Source organism: Zingiber officinale, chromosome 2B, assembly GCF_018446385.1.
Source record: "Zingiber officinale cultivar Zhangliang chromosome 2B, Zo_v1.1, whole genome shotgun sequence".
NCBI classification, from domain to species: Eukaryota; Viridiplantae; Streptophyta; class Magnoliopsida; order Zingiberales; family Zingiberaceae; genus Zingiber; species Zingiber officinale.
The window spans coordinates 89,268,270-89,286,141 of record NC_055989.1 but is presented as its reverse complement, the minus strand read 5'-3'; the positions used below and the strand labels follow the sequence as shown (position 1 = coordinate 89,286,141).

The window sequence follows — 17,872 nt, the reverse complement described above, 5'->3', positions numbered from 1 at the left end:
GCTTGAGCCCGAATATAACTTAAACGAGCCGAGCTCGAGCCTAATACTGTTCGGCTCGGTTCGGCTCGTGTGCATCCCTATTAACTATGTCACAAAAACCTATAAAGTTCCCTGATTGATAATTTAGAAATGAGTGAGATGTGTTGGGACCTTGACGCCTGCTAGAGGGGAGGGGGGTGAATAGCGTCTCACCTAAATCGATCGCTTCTTATAATGTTAGTTAACAGCAGAAATACAAAAACAAATCTAACAAATAGAATGCGAAACCTAGAGGTAATAACAAAGACAATCAAATCTCTAACACGTTTATGTAACGTGGTTCAAAGATCACTTACCCCTATTCCACGGCTGTCCATAAGGTGGACGATCCCGATCCGTCGATGGATGACTCCCCGAAAAACCTCCGACTAGCTCAAGCTCCTTGTCGGTGGAGAAACCTCACTACAAACACTAGAATACAAGCACGCCGATCATACGAGGGCTTGGGAGACTCTAATAAGCTTTAACCAAGTCTATTTCGTCAATCTTAACCAAGCTTCCAATGCTTGATTATATATGCCACGAGTTGAAAAACCTTGTCTACCAGTCGACTGCCCTTTGTGGAGATTTGACCTTTACAACCTAACGATTCGATACAGTCGACTGATACTTCCATTAGTCGACTACTCCACACTAACCAAACGAGCAGAAGCATTCTGTTCGCTCCCAGTAGACTGTCCAGTCGATCACACCAGTCGATTGATGAAAACATCAGTCGACTGCTACATTACTGCTGTAGTAATGCTACAGTAAAACCCTAATCCTAGGATTTAACCCCTGAATACATTCACTCAGCACTCGTCCTCACCCGACCAACCTAGACCTAGTCTTCTAGCCTCCTCCGCTAGCCTTGCGTCCCTCGGATACCTCCCTATCCTTCACATCTTGCCTTCTGGAGCTTCCATCGACCCTGTCATTATTGTCAGGTCTTCCTTTGCCAAGAGGTTGTGCCTCCGAGACTTCATCCATTGCCAAGTCACACTTTGGACTTACGTTGTAAAGACTACATGCTTGGACTTACACCGCCATGACTCATCCTTGGACTTTCCTCCTTTGCTAAGATCACCCTTAGATTTTCCTTGTTGTACCTGTATCCTGCACACTCACAATGTATATCAAATACAACAATAAACCTAACTTAAACTTTTGCAAACCTCCTCACAAAAATCTATAAGGTTCCCTGATTGATAATTTAGAAATGGATGAGATGGACTTAGGTAAAATTTAGATCTAACCAATTTAATTAATTTATCTAATTAATATTTAACCAAATCAATTAATTAAACTAATCAATTTATAAATCGACCTAATTAATATTTAACCTAATCAATCTAATTAATTTATCTAATTAATAACCAAATCAATTAATTAACCTAATTTATCTAATTAATAACCAAATCAATTAATTAAACTAATCAATTTATAAATCTACCTAACCAAATAGATATAATTAATTCAATTCAATAAATTCTTAATTAACCCAAATTAATCTATCTAATCGTTAACTGATTTAATTCCAAATTAATTTAACTTAATCAAATCAACATAAACATAAACTTAACTCAACTAATCCTAATTAAAATTAATGCAAACTCTAATTTAAAAACCTAAATCTGATTAACTCAATTAAACACAAAATCATCTCACAATCACCCATAGGATTACCTTACTTGTGTATGAAAGACACTTAGAATGGTGTGAGATGCATAAGGTACTACCTGGACTTCAGAATACTTATGTCTGTGCATCAATATAAGTCTAGACATTAAATACCAAATTCATATTAATCAAATTAAGTTGTCCATGCTTAGTCAAACTAACTGGAACACTTACTTAATTTGACTAACCAAGTGAAAGTTGTTATCTTATGGTAAACAACTAGTAACTAAAGGTTAGACATTTGTTTGAAAGTAGATATTGTACTCATATTTGGACTTTAGAACTTTAATATTTTTTTGTTACAAAAATTGACTGGCATTAATCAAGGGGAGTAAAAAAAAAGATTTTCGAATTGATCCTAGTTCATGTTTTTGTTTCAAACAGAAGTTTTTTGTTAGACTTTACTTAAAATTATTTTTAAAATTTGGTCATTTTTTTGTGTTAAAATGAAATTTTTTGTGTGTTTAAAACAAATTATTATTAAACTTAGTGTTCATTCAAAATTAAAATTATTGTTTTCAACTTATAGTTGAATTAATATCAATTAGTTTATAAAAAGTTTTTTTTACTTAACTAAGCTGACGCTTTTATCAGAACTTTTATTTAAGATGAGTACTTTTAAAGCTAAGTGTTTAATCAACTTCTTTTAAAACTTGTACTTACCTATGTTTAAAATCCTTTAAAGCTAAGTTATTTTCAAAATCTTTTTCAAATTTTTGCTTCTTCTTGCAAAACTATATTTAAGTAAAAGCTATCTTTCAGGGGGAGCTAATTATTTTTTCTTTTACACTCCTTTCTCTATTATTTTTAAAGTGGTACTTTTGATATATAGCAAAGGGGGAGAAGAGAGTGAAAGTTAAGTAGCAAAGTGATTAAGGGGGGGATACAACAAACAAACTTTTATGTTGTTGTGATGTCAGGAGAGCAACTCTGAGGGTGGTGCTAAGCGAGCCGCTTTGTTGTAAGTGTCGAGTGAGCTACTGTGATGTCAGGGGACAAGCGAGCGACTGTAATGTTAGCGTTGAGCAAGCAGCTATAATGTCAATGTCGAGCGTGCAGCCATAGTTTCGTTGCCTATAAAAGACACTCCTAATCTCATTGCCTATTGTAAGGAACTCTTGGTCTCGTTGCATATTGTAAAACACTCTTGGTCTCGTTGCTTGTTGTAAGACACTCTTGGTCTCTTTGCCTGTCATAAGGGAATATGATCCTGTCGTAAGGCTATATTCTTTGTGTCGAGCTAGCGGCTGTGTCGAGCAAGAACTGTAAAGAAGAGTAATAATTTATATAGAATGATATGGACTCAAACATGATGCACAGTTTTGAGGTGATTTCACCACTGGTTTGGAGATAATAGTTCGATCCCTCAACTTTCAAGTATCCACGAAGTCAGGGAGAGAAGAGTAATAAGGCTCGATCTCGTGACTCCCAAGTGATCACAAAGTTGGTGAGAGAGGAGTAATAAAGCTTGATTTGTGACTCCCAAGTGACTGCAGAGTCGGGGAGAGAGGAGTAATAAGGCTCGATCCTATGACTCCCAAGTAACCGCGGAGTCGAGGAGAGAGTAGAATATCAATGCTCGCTGGACATAATATATCAATCCCTTGACTCTCGAATGTCTGTGGTAGGGGAGAAAATCTGCTGAGATAATGAATAACTTAATCTCCCGACTCTCAAATACTCGCAGAATCGGAGAAAGAATATAATAATGAAAAATCAAGTTCATATGTCGATTAAGGATCTCACCGAGATGAGGACCCATGAGCTTCCAGAGCAATAGTCAAACGAGAATGATGCCTAAGAAATTCCAATTTCTTGCTCCTGCATTATGGCAGTGTTGTATTTGCTGAAGTCCTCTAGGGTTATGGTGATGACAGTGAGCTTTTCAGTATCATCTATTTTCATATTTCATACCAAGTATATATTCCCACAAATGACGTCAAATTTGATCCCGTCTGATATCAACGAAAGTTGGACTACCAATAAGATAGCTTTGAAGTTGATTGCAATAAGACCTTGAAGGAGAAAAAGGGGAATCACTAGCTACATGACTTTAAAGTTGATTGTAAGAGGACCTGCAAGTTCACAAGGAGGAGGAAGAAGGAGTGTTAGCAAGCAGGTCAGGGGGTCCCTAGCATAGCGTCTCCGATGCTTAAATTAGTGAGGTGAAGAAAATATAGAATATGTACAGTTGTAGAAGAAGGTATAAGGGCTGGACTACAGGTGAAGTGTTGCTGATTTTGACTAGGTCATCATGACTGGGAGAAAGAAGAGGGTGAGATATCTCCTAGGTTAACTAAATCACTGGATAAAAAAAAAAAGCAAGAAACAGGGAGCAAAAAATGCAAGGAAGTCCCTGGTCAATGGTGTTTACAAGACTGCTAGAAGACAGGAGAAGAGAAACAAAGCGTTAGAGGCCTTCCACTTCGGCGCTCAAGTTAGATCCTTGATGATGGAAATGAAAAGATGCATAGTGCAGTAAAGTAATATATATATATATATATATATATATATATATATATATATATATATTCTGGCCCGTGGGAGCGGGATTTTTATAACTTGAAAAAGGGAGATGTCACATCCACGACTATGAGAGGGATGATACGCTTCTGAAAGGATGTCTTGTCCTGTTATGGAAGATGTTACATTGTCATATCAGAAGATAACATAAATCATATATGATATTGTAGAATATCTCGTAAGATTATGCTACGTCCACCATATTGCTCCATGTGTCGTATCAGTCCACGTACTAGAGCATTCTGAATATCTGGGCATGAGAGAGGCATTGGGTCGGAGTGTAGTTAAGCCAAAGCGTTCGAACGATAAGGCTGATCAGACATGAGTTGGATATTCAATAGGGGAGTTAGGCCCATAGATTATTCAATTAGAGAGTTGGGCTCCTAGAACATCTGATTTAGGGAGCTAAGCCCCTGGACCATCTGATTGAGGAGTTAGACCCTTGGAGCATCTACTCGAGGAGTTGGACCCTTGGAGTATCTAGTCAGTCAGCTGTGCCCTTGGAGAATTTGCTCGGGGGAGCTGGGCCCATGGAGCATCCGCTCGGGGAGCTGGGCCATTGGAGTATCTGGTCAGGGAGTTTGACCCCTAGAGTATCCAATCGAGAGAGCTGGGCCCTGGAGTATCAAATCGAGTAGTTGGGTCTTTGGAGTCAGGTGGACTGACTGGATCAAGATTGGTGGAGCTAAACGGAATGCTGGATCTATGGGATAGAGGAGGTGAAGTACCATGAGGGTGCACGACAAAGATATCTTGGAGGTCCGATTAGCGACAAGGAATCAGAAGCTAGATTAGCGATGAAGATGCGCTGGATCGAGGTTAGCAAAGTCGAATGGGTTATCCGATCTACTGGCCAAGCGGAATGTTGAATCAGTAGGGTCGGAAACGACTACGAAGGCTCGGAGGGCGGAGGTTGAAGACGACGACAAGGGGATATGCGACGGTAACAACGAGATTTAATCCAGGAGGGGAGCGTTGTGCTTTGATGGCAACAGGATCTATGCCGGATGAAATGACAGTAAGGGAACGACATGGTGGGCGACAGAGACGACGTCGGATGGAAGGAATGAGGGGGCAACGATGTGCAAAAGGGGTCCTCTGAGGGGAGGCTTGGTGTGAGGGAGGCGATGGCGTGACCAACAACGGGCTTGCGGAGGCATGTGAAGACGAAGAGGAGGAAACAGGAACCCTCGATTGAGGGCATCTGGGAGCAGACATGCGGCGGCCTCCTGGCGATGGCGAGTGTGAGAAGGAGAACACGGGACCGACAGTAGAGGTGGTGGGTGGAGATGGCGAAGGGGTTGCGTGACCAGTGACAGATGCAGCACCGTATGGATCAGTAAGGGAGAGCGGGAGGCGATCCATGTGTGTGGGAGGTGGTGATGGTGGTGATTCCTTCCCAAGAGATAAGGTCGGATCGGCGGTCGACGGAGACGATCCAACAAGCGTCGTCACGAGGGAGTTGACTTTGTGAGAGGGAGAAAAAGAGAGATAGTGCGTTAGAGAAAAAACCTCCTCTAGCCTAAAACCCTAAAAAAAAAAACATGTTTAAAAATTCAAAAATATTGTCCTCTCCACGTGACTTTTAACCTACTCCACATATTACGTAAAAGATAAAAAAAAGTAATCTCAAATATTAAGTACTAGTCTCCGAAAAAATTACTGTTACAGAGTGTAACCCAATAATCAATATAGATTTTTGAACTCATTTCACTTTAATATATTATAACCCTGTAATTTAACTTGAAAAAAAAATTATAACCCGTAGAATTTTGATTCTATCAATTAATCATACTCTGATTTTTTTTAGAGTATCTATATTAGCGTTAATACTTAAAGCATTAATATCAACGTGGATACGTTTAGCAAGTACTTAGTATTAACACATTTAATTCCTGGAACACATTAATGTCTATAGATTTAAAAAAAATAAAAAAAATAATATATTGATATTAACACGTTATTAATGCGGATGCTCTTGAAAAAAAATAATTCCAAATGTTTTTTAAGTAGTTTTGGTACTTTAGGATCGTACGATACTATGCTGATTTTACAAATCGTGGTCGAAGCTCGATGGCGATGTCTCCACCGCGCTGGGACGTTGACAGTTTGACTAAATCAGGTTTCGGTTCAAATGTGCTGAGCCGCTGGATAGCAACCGGCCACCCGCGGCCGGCTAGCTCGGACGTCTCGATCAAGTCGAAGCGGACCGTACGAGGAGCCGGTTTATACCGTCGTCGTTTGGCATGCGCCATGCGCCACGAGCTACACGTATCACGAATGGAATCTGACCCCGCACGGGTTCGGTTGACGTGACTCGCCGTCATGGATTTGACAGTCCAGATCGCGAAAAAAAAAGTCGGAAGGCGGAGAGGTAAAGTGGATTAGAAGATTTGGTGACTTAACTAAGTGTGATTGGTGTTGATAATGACATAGCGAACGCTGTTAGGTGAGCTAATTAATCCATTTAAATCTATAAATTCCAGTTCATTGTAAACGGGACACGGGCTATGTGATGTGTCGGATCCGGATGCGGACGATCTGGTCACTTTCCTTCCTTATAAATTCCCAGGCGATTACTTCCAAATTCGATCCGTTTGGTCTGTAAACGCCCGACCTCTCCATGTGCGTTTTAATTCCCAACAACCGCTTACGGTTACACGGTTTGCAGTCGACATCGCTCATAGGTTTTAAACGTTCGTGTTTTCCGATAATAAATAAAAATTAGCATTTTGTGTTCACTTTGTTAATTGGGCCATGAATAATGGGCCGTCCAGTTTCCTCGTATCGGGCCCAATTTATTATCTGAATAAAGTTGAATTGACGGCGTTGATTCCATCCTCTTTCCCTTCGGACTTTCTCTTCGATTCATTCGCCGCCTGCATCGCCGTCCAATTCGCTGCTTTCAACCTCCGTCACTTCCTCGACCGGTGAGTTTAAAGCCTCTCTCCTTCCCCTTGCGTTTTCAGTGTTTCTGTCGTTGTCGCTGTATTTTTTCTTCCCTTTTTTCCTTTTCCGTTCCCCTAATGTCGACCAGGATTAGGGTTAGCGGCCCTCGCCTCAATGTCGGAATCTGGGGCTCCGGGAACGCCGGAGAGCGGCCACTCCGGCGACAGAGGGGGAGGAAGTGCGCGGGAGCAGGATCGGTTCCTTCCCATCGCCAACATCGGCCGCATCATGAGGAAGGCCGTTCCTGAGAACGGAAAAATCGCCAAGGACTCCAAGGAGTCCGTCCAGGAGTGCGTCTCCGAGTTCATCAGCTTCGTCACCAGCGAGTAAGCCGAATTGACGACGCTTCACCTTTGTTTCCTATCTAGCTTCATGGGGGGTCCTTTACCGTATGGGGGTGTTGGGCAGGGCGAGCGATAAGTGCCAACGGGAGAAGAGGAAGACGATCAATGGTGATGATCTTCTCTGGGCGATGGGGACACTCGGCTTCGAAGAGTACGTGGAACCTCTGAAGCTCTACTTGCAGCTCTACAGAGAGGTGATCCTGATCCTTTCATCTTTTCCTATGTACCTAATCGCGCTGCATTAATCGGAGGGATTGCTAAATAATAGTTTCCTTGTTTGTCTTGGACAATTATTCTGAAACGTGTTGGTCTTCCAGATGGAGGTACTTTTCAAATCTTTCAAATTTTCCCAATGTTTCATCTTTTCTGTGTGGCATTAAACTAACATGTTTTTTTTTCTCTTTTGAATTAAAATTTTCCTCCAATTTTTTAAATCTCAAAGGGCAACGTCAAGGGTTCCCGTTCTATTGATCAATCAGGAAAGTGAGATGGGGCAATCAATGGGGAGCCAAGGGATGTGGTCGGTAATTATTTGCCTGGTTAGTTCAAATACTCCCTTTAATCAAAATGGACTGTTCTATGTCTAAATTCTGATGAGCAAGTCTAGCATTCAATGTATTTGGACCTTGTCAACAACATATGAGAGGGAGTTACTATTTTTCATCATAGCATTGTACATGATGAAGTTATTGGCCTTTAAATACTCGAGCTTATACATGAATTAAGTGGATTGTGTTTGCTCAATGGTCTTGGAGAAATTACAATTCCCAGTTAGTAAGATAATTTCTTAATCTGATCAGCCTGATGCTTCATTGTTTTCATAATTTATTCATGCCCGTGGAAATGGTTTTGATCACTTAACTGATTGACCATAGTAGATCATAATAACACAATAGGAACTATTCTACAATCTAGGTTTTAAATTTTTATATCAACAAATAGATAGTGTAAAACCTTCACACTAACACTTCACACTCGTACATCTCTTTAGCAAGTCCCAAGGCATTAAAAGATGGTTCAAAGCTGGAGATGGCCAATCCACTTCCTAGTACCTAGGTTCCAAGTTCTGGACATGGGTATGTGAACTCATCAAATCTTAAAAGATATTAAAATATTCTAAATTATTTTAATATTTAGTAAATACTATGTAACCAATTAGTTAAGCCTAATATTATTAATCAAGCTTAGGATAACACACTAATCCACTATGATGTTATTGAATAACCTTAATGAAATCCCATTTTAATATAACCATCCACCCTCCACCTCTTGCAACCTGCGACAGATCACAGGAATTGTGAGCCTCACTTCCCACCAATTTCAAGCCCAACAGATTTTGTTCTCCTTCCTATGCCACAGCCACGAGCAAACCATCATCCATCTTCCTGCCCATGCAACACCACCATGATGTTAGTTGAATCTCCTCCCTTGCCGCATGAGCAATCCACTCATAAAGCCTATTAGTAGGTAACTTTCTTCTGCCTCTTCTTCTCTCTTTCATCCTCCATAACTGCTTTCTTTCTTGCATGAGTTTCGCTGGGTGGACTCTTTTTTCATATTTGTACTCTTATGTTGTGCCAACATGAATACATTACTTTCAAGTCCAAATATTATAGGTTGGATGAACAATTGTGAGAGACAATCTAGTGTCATGCTATAATAAATGCCAGCTAAAAAACTTTCTATGGGGCTTTATTTGTCTGATATATGTCATTGTAAATGATCCTGATATTGTTTGACCAACTCTTTTTGTTACCCTTACTGAAAGGTCTTTAACTGAATATTTATATTAAAAAAATATCTGAATGGTATTTTCTGAATATTTTGTATTAAATTAAATATTAAAGTTACAGAACTGATTTGAAGTAATACATGAAAAAGGTGTCTAATGGTTCAGTTTGCAATTAAGAACTGGATCAGAACAATGATTAGCTTAGCATATGGAACATAACTATTTAACCAGAAATTGTCCAATATTAGAATTGCTGGCCGTGGTGATTCTTGGATTCCCTATTCTTTATTGCCAGACATGAAGTTGTTATCCTGAGAATTTGTTTGAATGTGTGATTAGAAGTTTTGTTTATTTCAATTTGTTATTAGTGATAAAAAAAATAGTTTAGTTTATTGAATTTTACTGGTGGTATGACTTTGCGAATAGCTCAACGGGGATAAGATTAGTGTAGCTATCTCAAAATTGTTGGGACAAACACAGCTAAGTTCCCTTATGCACTAAAAAACTTGCTCCACTGTGGCTTTCTGTTCACTATTGGTGCACACAAAATGCATGTGAATGCTCTCAAGAAAAAATGGTGGAAGTATTCAATTTGTTTTTGTATCTTCGGTGTTAGTCCTCCATAGGCATGGGTCTGTTTTAGATTAACCTTCTAATGCAACTTAAAATTTCAACAGGCTCAAATTTGGTGATACTGAAAAAAAAGTAGAAGTGTCTCATCTCTGCAGCAAAACTAAACGTAGAATTATCTCCTGGTTTCATTTGGTTGCTTATTCATTGAAGCAAATAGAGATCCTGTTTAGGTTAACTGATGAATTCTTGCTGCTGCACTTATTTTCTTTTATCATACTGCTGCATATTTGCTGGTCCTAGAAATGACCATGACACATAATGGTATTGCTTCCTATGGATTTGGCAGCATTACTTAACAATCACCGTTCCTAATTTAAATCGATCGTCGTGTTTTGGTCCTTGTTGAGAAAGCTGCTGCCCGTGCAAAACTTTATAGCTCGAGTTTCTTCAAGGTAAAATTCCACGATTGTTCGATATTCTGTTTCTTATCAAATTTATATATCTTGCTGCGTAGATTTGGTCCAGTTAATGTTAGTCTATGTTAAACTTTCTTCTATCTCACCTGCATTGACACTTTAGTAGAATGCTCGCTAGTTCTTGTTTATGAACAAAAACTATATTTACTGGCTAAAAAAATTTAGCTATATTATTTTTATTCAATTTGATTTTGAAAATAGACTTCAAATTCAGCTTTCCACTAAATCAATGTGAATCAACTGTCACACAATCAGATGGTAACCAATTCACGTTTGAAGGAATACTGGCAGTTCATTTGTTCTACAGAATAAAGGTCACATGTAAGCTACCATCTGCAACACTGGCAGCAGCAAAATTGAACATTGATTGTAATACGAAACAACAAATTGATATACCAATCTCTCCCCCACCTCCAGTCCACCACATATGGAATTCACCTCCAACCAATTACAATGTTCTCTATATAATGTATATACACTAAAAAAATATCTGCTTGATTGCAGAACCTCGGTGCATTATACAAACTGGGACATTCTCTTAATAGAGATTTGCATGTCCTAATCATATGAAGGAAAATGGGAAACTCGAGGTCCGTCGTTACTCATTAGTTCAAGTTCGAGTATTGACTCAATGGATGAACATATATAGCTGGTCTGGTTATACGAGTTTTAGGCAATGTGGCAGGGCAGTAGTAGAATGGGACTAGTGCTTCTGCTTTATTCCTGGCTATACTGCCCCACAGGATACTCCAGGACTTGTTGGCTGGGGCAGATCATCCCCTTTATTCTTATACCATTTTTGTAGATCTTGAACGTAGGGGTGATCCTCACGCTCTCAGACTTTGCGACGGTGGGGCTCTTGTTGATATCATCCTTTGGTTCATGGATTGGAAAAACATCAAGTGAGGTGAGCAGGCACAAGCACTTAGATGCATGACAGTCTATGACAATAGTGGTAGTGATGATACCTTGAGAAAATTTGCAGTCGGATAACGGGCGCACAAAGAATCGACCAATGGTGAAATGTGGGAGGATTGTAGATTGGATGTTGTCATAAAGTAAATGACAATTGCTGCAGAAATTAAAAATTGAGTAGTCCGAAATTTAGCCGGCTTCAAGAGTTAGTTAAGGTAACAAAAAGAGTCTCACCTGGTAAGCATATTGCAGCTTGCAACTGATTCAAACTAGTAACATCCTCAACCTCACCACCAAACTTCAAGTTAGAAACTCCTTCACCCCGTGAAATTTTCAGCGCAACTTCTGCGTGAAATAAAGATTCAGCCACCACGGTATCTCCTGGAATTTCCCCGTTGAGGACTTCATAATCTCTTACAGATTCAGCCCATTGCTCGATCTGATTAACAAGTATTGAAATGATGAGAAGACCTTTTCTTTGTATACCATTTTTTTAAAACAAGATTCGTATCTTGAAGCTACATGGTAAAATGTAACACCTTGGCATTGGAGTCAGCGCGTCTTAGTAGAGCCTTGATGTAACTGGGTTGGATTTTGACGGCTTGTTTGCAATCTTCAATAGACTTCTCCCACTGTCCAAGCTTCGATCGGCATGCTGCTCTGTTACAAAGGAGGACCAGGTTTGAGGGATCAAGCTCGAGCCCTTCACTATAAGCTGTACTTGGCCTCTGCAAAATTTCCGAACTTGAAGAGCTCTTTTCCATGAGACCGAGCTCTTGCAACTGATTTCACATTGTTCACAATCAAGGTCAGTTCCATATTTCTGGGATCTATCCTCGTCGCCTTTTCAGCTAATTCAACTGCACTCTCAAATCTGCAAAATTCCCACTTTTCGCTCAAACGTCTTAAAAATTTGTGGCTTTTTCTTGAACTTTCAAATTTTCAGCTCACCTTCCTAACGACATATCATCTTGTGCGCGAACAATGTAGATGCAGGAATCGGGATGCAGACCGAAAAACCTGGTATCTGAGTAAATAAAAAAAACCTGGCATGAGTAAAATGGAGATTTCTCAAATTTAAGCGAGCACGCAGAGACTCATCGAACCGATGAAGCTGTACAAGGGCGTCTGCTTTTGCTGCCATTATCTGAAAATTATCGGTAACATATGCCTTCTTCCATCCTCAATTGTTTCAAAAAATCAAAGGGAAACTATAATTGGCAGTACCAAATGCATTTTCATTTTTCTTTTCTGAACTCACCGTCGGAGAAGAATCTGCTCCTGCTGCAATTGCAGCATCAGCTTCCCTCAATGCACTTTTCCAATCACCTATCTTTCTTGCTTCTCCACATTAGCCCAAATGTCTCTCCAATCTTTGCAGCTTTTGCAATTCAATATTGTCAGGTTGGTCCTGTCAAAAATATGTGCTGCTTTGCATCCTCCATCTGCCCTAACCTACAACAAAATTGCAGAGAGAATCCAATAAATGTACAGAGTGACAAAGAAAAAGACTAACAACACCATGTACCCATTGAAGAATTCACTAGAAAAACTAGGAGCCAATTACTTGCACATCTTGGACGTTTCATGGTATCGTGGGACAGACACAATAATGTCTATGAATATCACATAATCCAAACTGTGGCCTGTCACTGAAAGTGGCAAAGTTTGAAGGTCATGAAATCAAACAGCAAGTCATGAGTATGACCTTTCCGCTCTTCAGCTGCTCATTCTAGACAGCAGAAGGGAATTAGGGCATCAAGTTCGATCAGTATGCGAATGACAGGGCAATGCGTTGCGAGTAAAAGTGGGTTTTTTCATGAAATAAGATCACGCTGAGAACGCAGAATCATTGCAAATTTTTTAGGCGATATGAATGATTCTCACCGTGGGTATAGAGTAGCGAGGCGGTGATGCGCACGGTAGCTTGATGGATCAAGCCGCACAGCCTCCTGGCACTCCCTCATTGCCTCGCCCAATCTCCCCAGCCCAACTAGTGCCGCTGCTCGGTTGCTTCGGCTGGCAGCATTGCCCAGGCACATCGCCACCGCCTTGTCATATGACTGTAACGCCTCGCCATAGTTCCCCCTCTTGTACTGCTCGTTACCTGACCTCGCCGAGGCTCGCGTTGCACTCGGATCCCCCGACTCACCGCCTCCGTATCCTTGGCTGCTCGCCCCCTGCGCATTATGCTTCTGTGGGCGTAGTTCCTGGTGCCGAAACCGAGCACGTTGCTCCTCGTCGTTGCGGTCCTCGGCACCATGCCCGTGATCTTCCCCGAGGGGCAGATGTTGCCTGTGGGAAGCACATTAGTGAGCGGAGGAGAGCTTACCGAACTACACGGAGAAAACCAGCTGGTTAGATCCTGAACGGCGGGGGTGTTGGACACAAACAATCTGTAGTCGGAGAATCAGAAAGGTCAACTGAGCAGTAAGGTCGACCAGGCAAAGTATTCGTCAGATCAGAGAGGCAGGTCGGGCAGACCGCGAGGCAGGTCGGGCAGTCAAAAGACTGGCCGATCGGGCGAAGCAGACAGGTCGAGCTGACAGACCAGGCGAGAGTCCTGAGCAGGCAGAGAAATCAGTCGGGCGGACAAAGAGACCGACTGGGCGAGCTGACCAAGGTCTGTTGTGCTTAGGCTTACAAGGGACGTCTGTTTCCCAGGACACTTTGCCGAGCAGGAGTTGCATGACAGAGGAGGGGAATGAGAAGGAGAGCTTCTGCTTTCTTCACTGTGTGTCTGTATTTCTGCCTATGATCGAAGCCTCCTTATATAGGAGCTCAGATTGATTGTTTCACTTGAGCAAATTTTTGCTACATTCGTGTGCGCAGGTCGCGCTCGCACACGAGTCAACTTGGTTCAATGCAAATCCACGCGTGAGAGAGAGACTCTCCCCATGCATTTGTTCACAACCTCAATGTATGTGAATCAATATAAACCAACAAAAGTGCCTTGAAACTTCCAATGTAGGACTAAAGTACCATTCACAATGAAACTTCTTCTCTTCCATCTCTTTCTCCATTCACACTTATTCAACAGGGGGTGGGCTTGGAGGCCCTCCCACCGTCCGCGGCAGTGGCGGGGCTAGTTTCCTCTGACGTGGCGAGAGGCAGGGGACCGATCCGAAGGAACTGTAACTATTGCTGGTGTTATTCTGCGGCAGACGAAGGGGGGTGACGGGGGAGCCGAGGAGCCCGCCACAGCCATCGTCGGCCTTGCCCTCCTCCGTCCCGTCGCGGAGAACAAGGCGGAGCCGAACCGGTAGGCAACCGGTTCGACCGTGCGGGGGCAGGGCATCGGGCTGGACCGATGAAGACCAGTGGGATGCTGTCACCCCTTCCACCCGCACCGCCACGAATATAGCGCGACACCCAAACGACCCTGCTTCGTATCAGAGTGGCAGAGGAAGTTACCAAACATACCCCAACTTTCCACATCCACTCTCTTCTCCTCTCTGTTTAATTCGTCTTATATAAATTTATAAATTATTAATTGAAGACATTGCATTCCACTCCTTCCTTTAATTAATTTCCTTAATAAAATGTTGGGAGAGTAATAATAATTTAAGGTGAGAATATCCGATTTGGCGAATCGTTTCCAGGCGCTTCGAGTACACCCGTCGTCGAGGCAGGGGTGACAGGTGGTCACGTCCGGTGTACCGTGCCAATCTGGGAAGGGCCAGTTCCAGTCCGGATCTTCTGCGCCCGCCTCCCGTGCGCCCTCTGCGCCCGTCGCTACGCGACAAAAAACCCACGCGCTAAGCACGTGCGTTTCTCCGATCAGCAAGAATGCTGATCGGTCTTGCTGACCGATCAACATTCCAAGCAAACTTTTTTTAATTTTAATTTTTTTAAAAAAAGTATTTACTCTTTTTTATTAGGATTAATATGGATCGAAGTATATTGGACTTGTATAATTATTATATGTATTAGGGTTTAGGGTTTAGGGTTTAGGGTTTATTTTATTTTTTAAAAAAAAAAAAATAAAAAAAGTTTGCTTGGAATGCTGATCGGTCAGCAAGACCGATCAACATTCCTGCTGATCGGTCTGCTGACCGATCAGCATTCTTGTTGATCGGAGAAACACACGTGCTTAGCGCGTGGGTTTTTTGTCGCGTAGCGACGGGCACAAAGGGCGCACGGGAGGCGGGCGCAGAGGATCCGGTCTCGGCCAGTTCCCACCTCCAGCTAAGTCTGCTCTACTCCCGCTACGTGGACATGCACGAGATTCCACGGAATATTCCATCCCCTGAGCGAGTCGGCGCCTTTTTTTTTGAATGCATACTTTTAATTATTATAAATATTTATATTATTTTTTAAAAAATTTAAATTTATTACGCTCTAGATATGGAAAAAAATGACAGTTATTTGATATCTTGAGTTTGCAAGAATCTTTTAATAACTCTGCAGGGGAATCATATGGCTTTAGAAGGTACATAAATAATAAATAATAAATAATAAATAATAATAATAATAATAATAAAATAAAATAAAAAAAGGTACACTGAAGTGTACTCCAAGCTTCAACTCTAATGTTTATATAAGTAACTTAGACGAAATGCCTTACAAAACCTTTATGAACAGGGAAGGCCTTTGATGTGCATGCTAGTGAGGAGATAAGATAGATCGATTCCACATACAGTGGCCGTGATCAGTTTACTGAGAATTGGATGAAGACACACTCCACGTCCGCGTACCGTTCTCTATGCTTTGATGTTTCTCAAAAAAACAATGACAAGGGTGACTGGGCGAGTGAGTGAATGTCTGCAGCATAAATTTAGCATAAGGGAAGAGGCACTGCAAATGTGACAGGTGCCACCAAGTCTGTGAACCATTATAAAGCAGAAGGCGGCTGCGCTCTAAGCTGTCTTTTAAGATCCATGTTAAAAGAGCTGAAAAAGATGAATGTGTTCCTCGCAATCCTGGCCGCATGGATGCACCTGGACGAGTCTATGAGCACCGTTTGAAGATGTGACGGTTAGTAATTAGCGCTAAAAATTAATTATGAGATGATTAAATTTTTTGGGTTATTTATTGGGTTACATTCGAATGAATTTATGCATTAGATTGAGTCAAATTTAAATTAGATACATTGGATTAATGAGTTAGACTTTGGTTACACTTTTTGGGTTAGATTATTGGATTAATGATTAATCTAATATAATAATTCAACCTATTAAGAGGAATATAAAGAGACAAAAATCCTTAGTATTTGATACAGCGATAAGGGAGAGTCCATCTGTCACAGGTCAGTTGACACGGTGTCGGTCAAAGTCAAAGCGATCAATGCTAGGACTTACGGAAAGAAACTCAGCCAAAGGTGGTTATCTGTTTATCCCGATCGATAAAGGAGTAGGTCGAGAGCATCACTCGGCCGGTCAGACGAGCAGATCACCCGGTTGGTCAGACGAGCGAACATGATGGGCCGGTCGAACGAATGAACAAGTCCGTAGTCAGTTGTTCTGATTGACAGAAAAGCGAGCCGCTCGGACCACCCGTCCGATGCAGGGAATGACACTACATGGGAGGAGAGAAAATAAAAGAGAACACTCCGTCTATTATTAATACATAGAAGTCAAGACAAAGAAGAGCACTCCATCTATCATTAATGCACAGAAGTCAAGACAAAGAAGTCTTCCTCCGACAATTAATATCATTAAATAAGGGCAGACAAACGATCACAAAGAAAGATATAAAAGGGTACGCCAAGTATGAGGAAAGGCAAGATCATCATTTTCTTGATTACTCCTTTCTTCCTGATTTTGACTTGAGCATCGGAGGACTAACGCTAGGGACACCTTCCTTGGTTTTGATTTTGTTTTGCAAGAGTGAAGTCTTCATCCTGTCAGCGGTCACCCCATCCCCGACTTTCCAGCTTCCTTTATTCGGACATGATCAATTTGCAGTTGTCTATGGGAACGTTGCCTATATCTGAATAAGAAAATGGAAGACGCTGGCAACTCATAACAGTGACACTAACGCAAGAGGAACACGATGCACTAATACAAGCTCGAGTGACGAAAATATTGGAGCAACAACAACAAGTGTTAGCTGATCGGCCAATGCATGAGCCTGCTGCCTCTGCGATAGGTCGATGGGCGGAAAGAGAAAGAGAAGATCGAGCAGATCAACTTTCCGCTCGGGAGCCAAATAGGAGACCGATCGGCTCCTATGAGGACGCCCGTAATGTGCTGGTCCCCTTTAACTGAGTGTTATCATGGGCTCCCCCGGAAGTAAGAGGCCGAGCGGATAGAGGCCGGGGGTCTTCATTGGATGAGGCGCCCATACGAGACGCACGAAAGGGAAAAACGCCGAGGGAAGACAACTCGCCCGAGCGGGTCAATCAACAATTTTCGGAGGGGATCCTAAATGACCCTCTGCCGAAGCATTACACCCCGCTGACGATCGGGGAGTATAATGGAACAACCGATCCCAACGATCATTTGGCTAAGTTTGAAAACGCGGTCACCCTTCACCAGTACACGGACGGGGTGAAATGTCGAGTATTCCTTACTAATCTGTATATATCGACGCAACGGTGGTTCAAACGGTTGCTGACCAGCTCGATCTACAGCTTCAAGGACTTCCGAGCGACATTCCTACACCACTTTGCTAGTAGTCGCCGCCACCAGAAGACTAGCGTGTATCTCTTCTCGCTGGAG

General features: G+C 41.8%; 1 protein-coding gene and 1 pseudogene across 3 annotated transcripts; one reads left to right on the top strand and one right to left on the bottom strand.

Moving 5' to 3' along the window:
- Nucleotides 1–7,063: 7,063 nt before the first annotated feature.
- Nucleotides 7,064–10,451, top strand: LOC122046282 (nuclear transcription factor Y subunit B-4-like). 3 transcript variants are annotated; one of them, XR_006130249.1, is made up of 6 exons: nucleotides 7,064–7,151; nucleotides 7,265–7,496; nucleotides 7,579–7,708; nucleotides 7,832–7,837; nucleotides 7,957–8,053; nucleotides 10,166–10,451. XR_006130249.1 is itself a non-coding variant. In XM_042606892.1 (5 exons), the coding sequence occupies exons 2-5, from the start codon at nucleotides 7,285–7,287 to the stop codon at nucleotides 7,999–8,001; spliced, it is 393 nt and encodes a 130-aa protein (XP_042462826.1). In that variant the 5' UTR covers nucleotides 7,064–7,151; nucleotides 7,265–7,284; the 3' UTR covers nucleotides 8,002–8,258. The 3 variants fall into 3 exon arrangements, 1 of the variants encoding a protein (XP_042462826.1); XR_006130250.1 differs by lacking the exon at nucleotides 10,166–10,451 and adding an exon at nucleotides 9,924–10,106; XM_042606892.1 differs by lacking the exon at nucleotides 10,166–10,451 and having other exon boundaries at nucleotides 7,957–8,258.
- A 561-nt stretch (nucleotides 10,452–11,012) lies between these two features.
- LOC122048436 lies at nucleotides 11,013–14,233 on the bottom strand (annotated as a pseudogene).
- Between the last annotated feature and the right edge of the window lie 3,639 nt (nucleotides 14,234–17,872).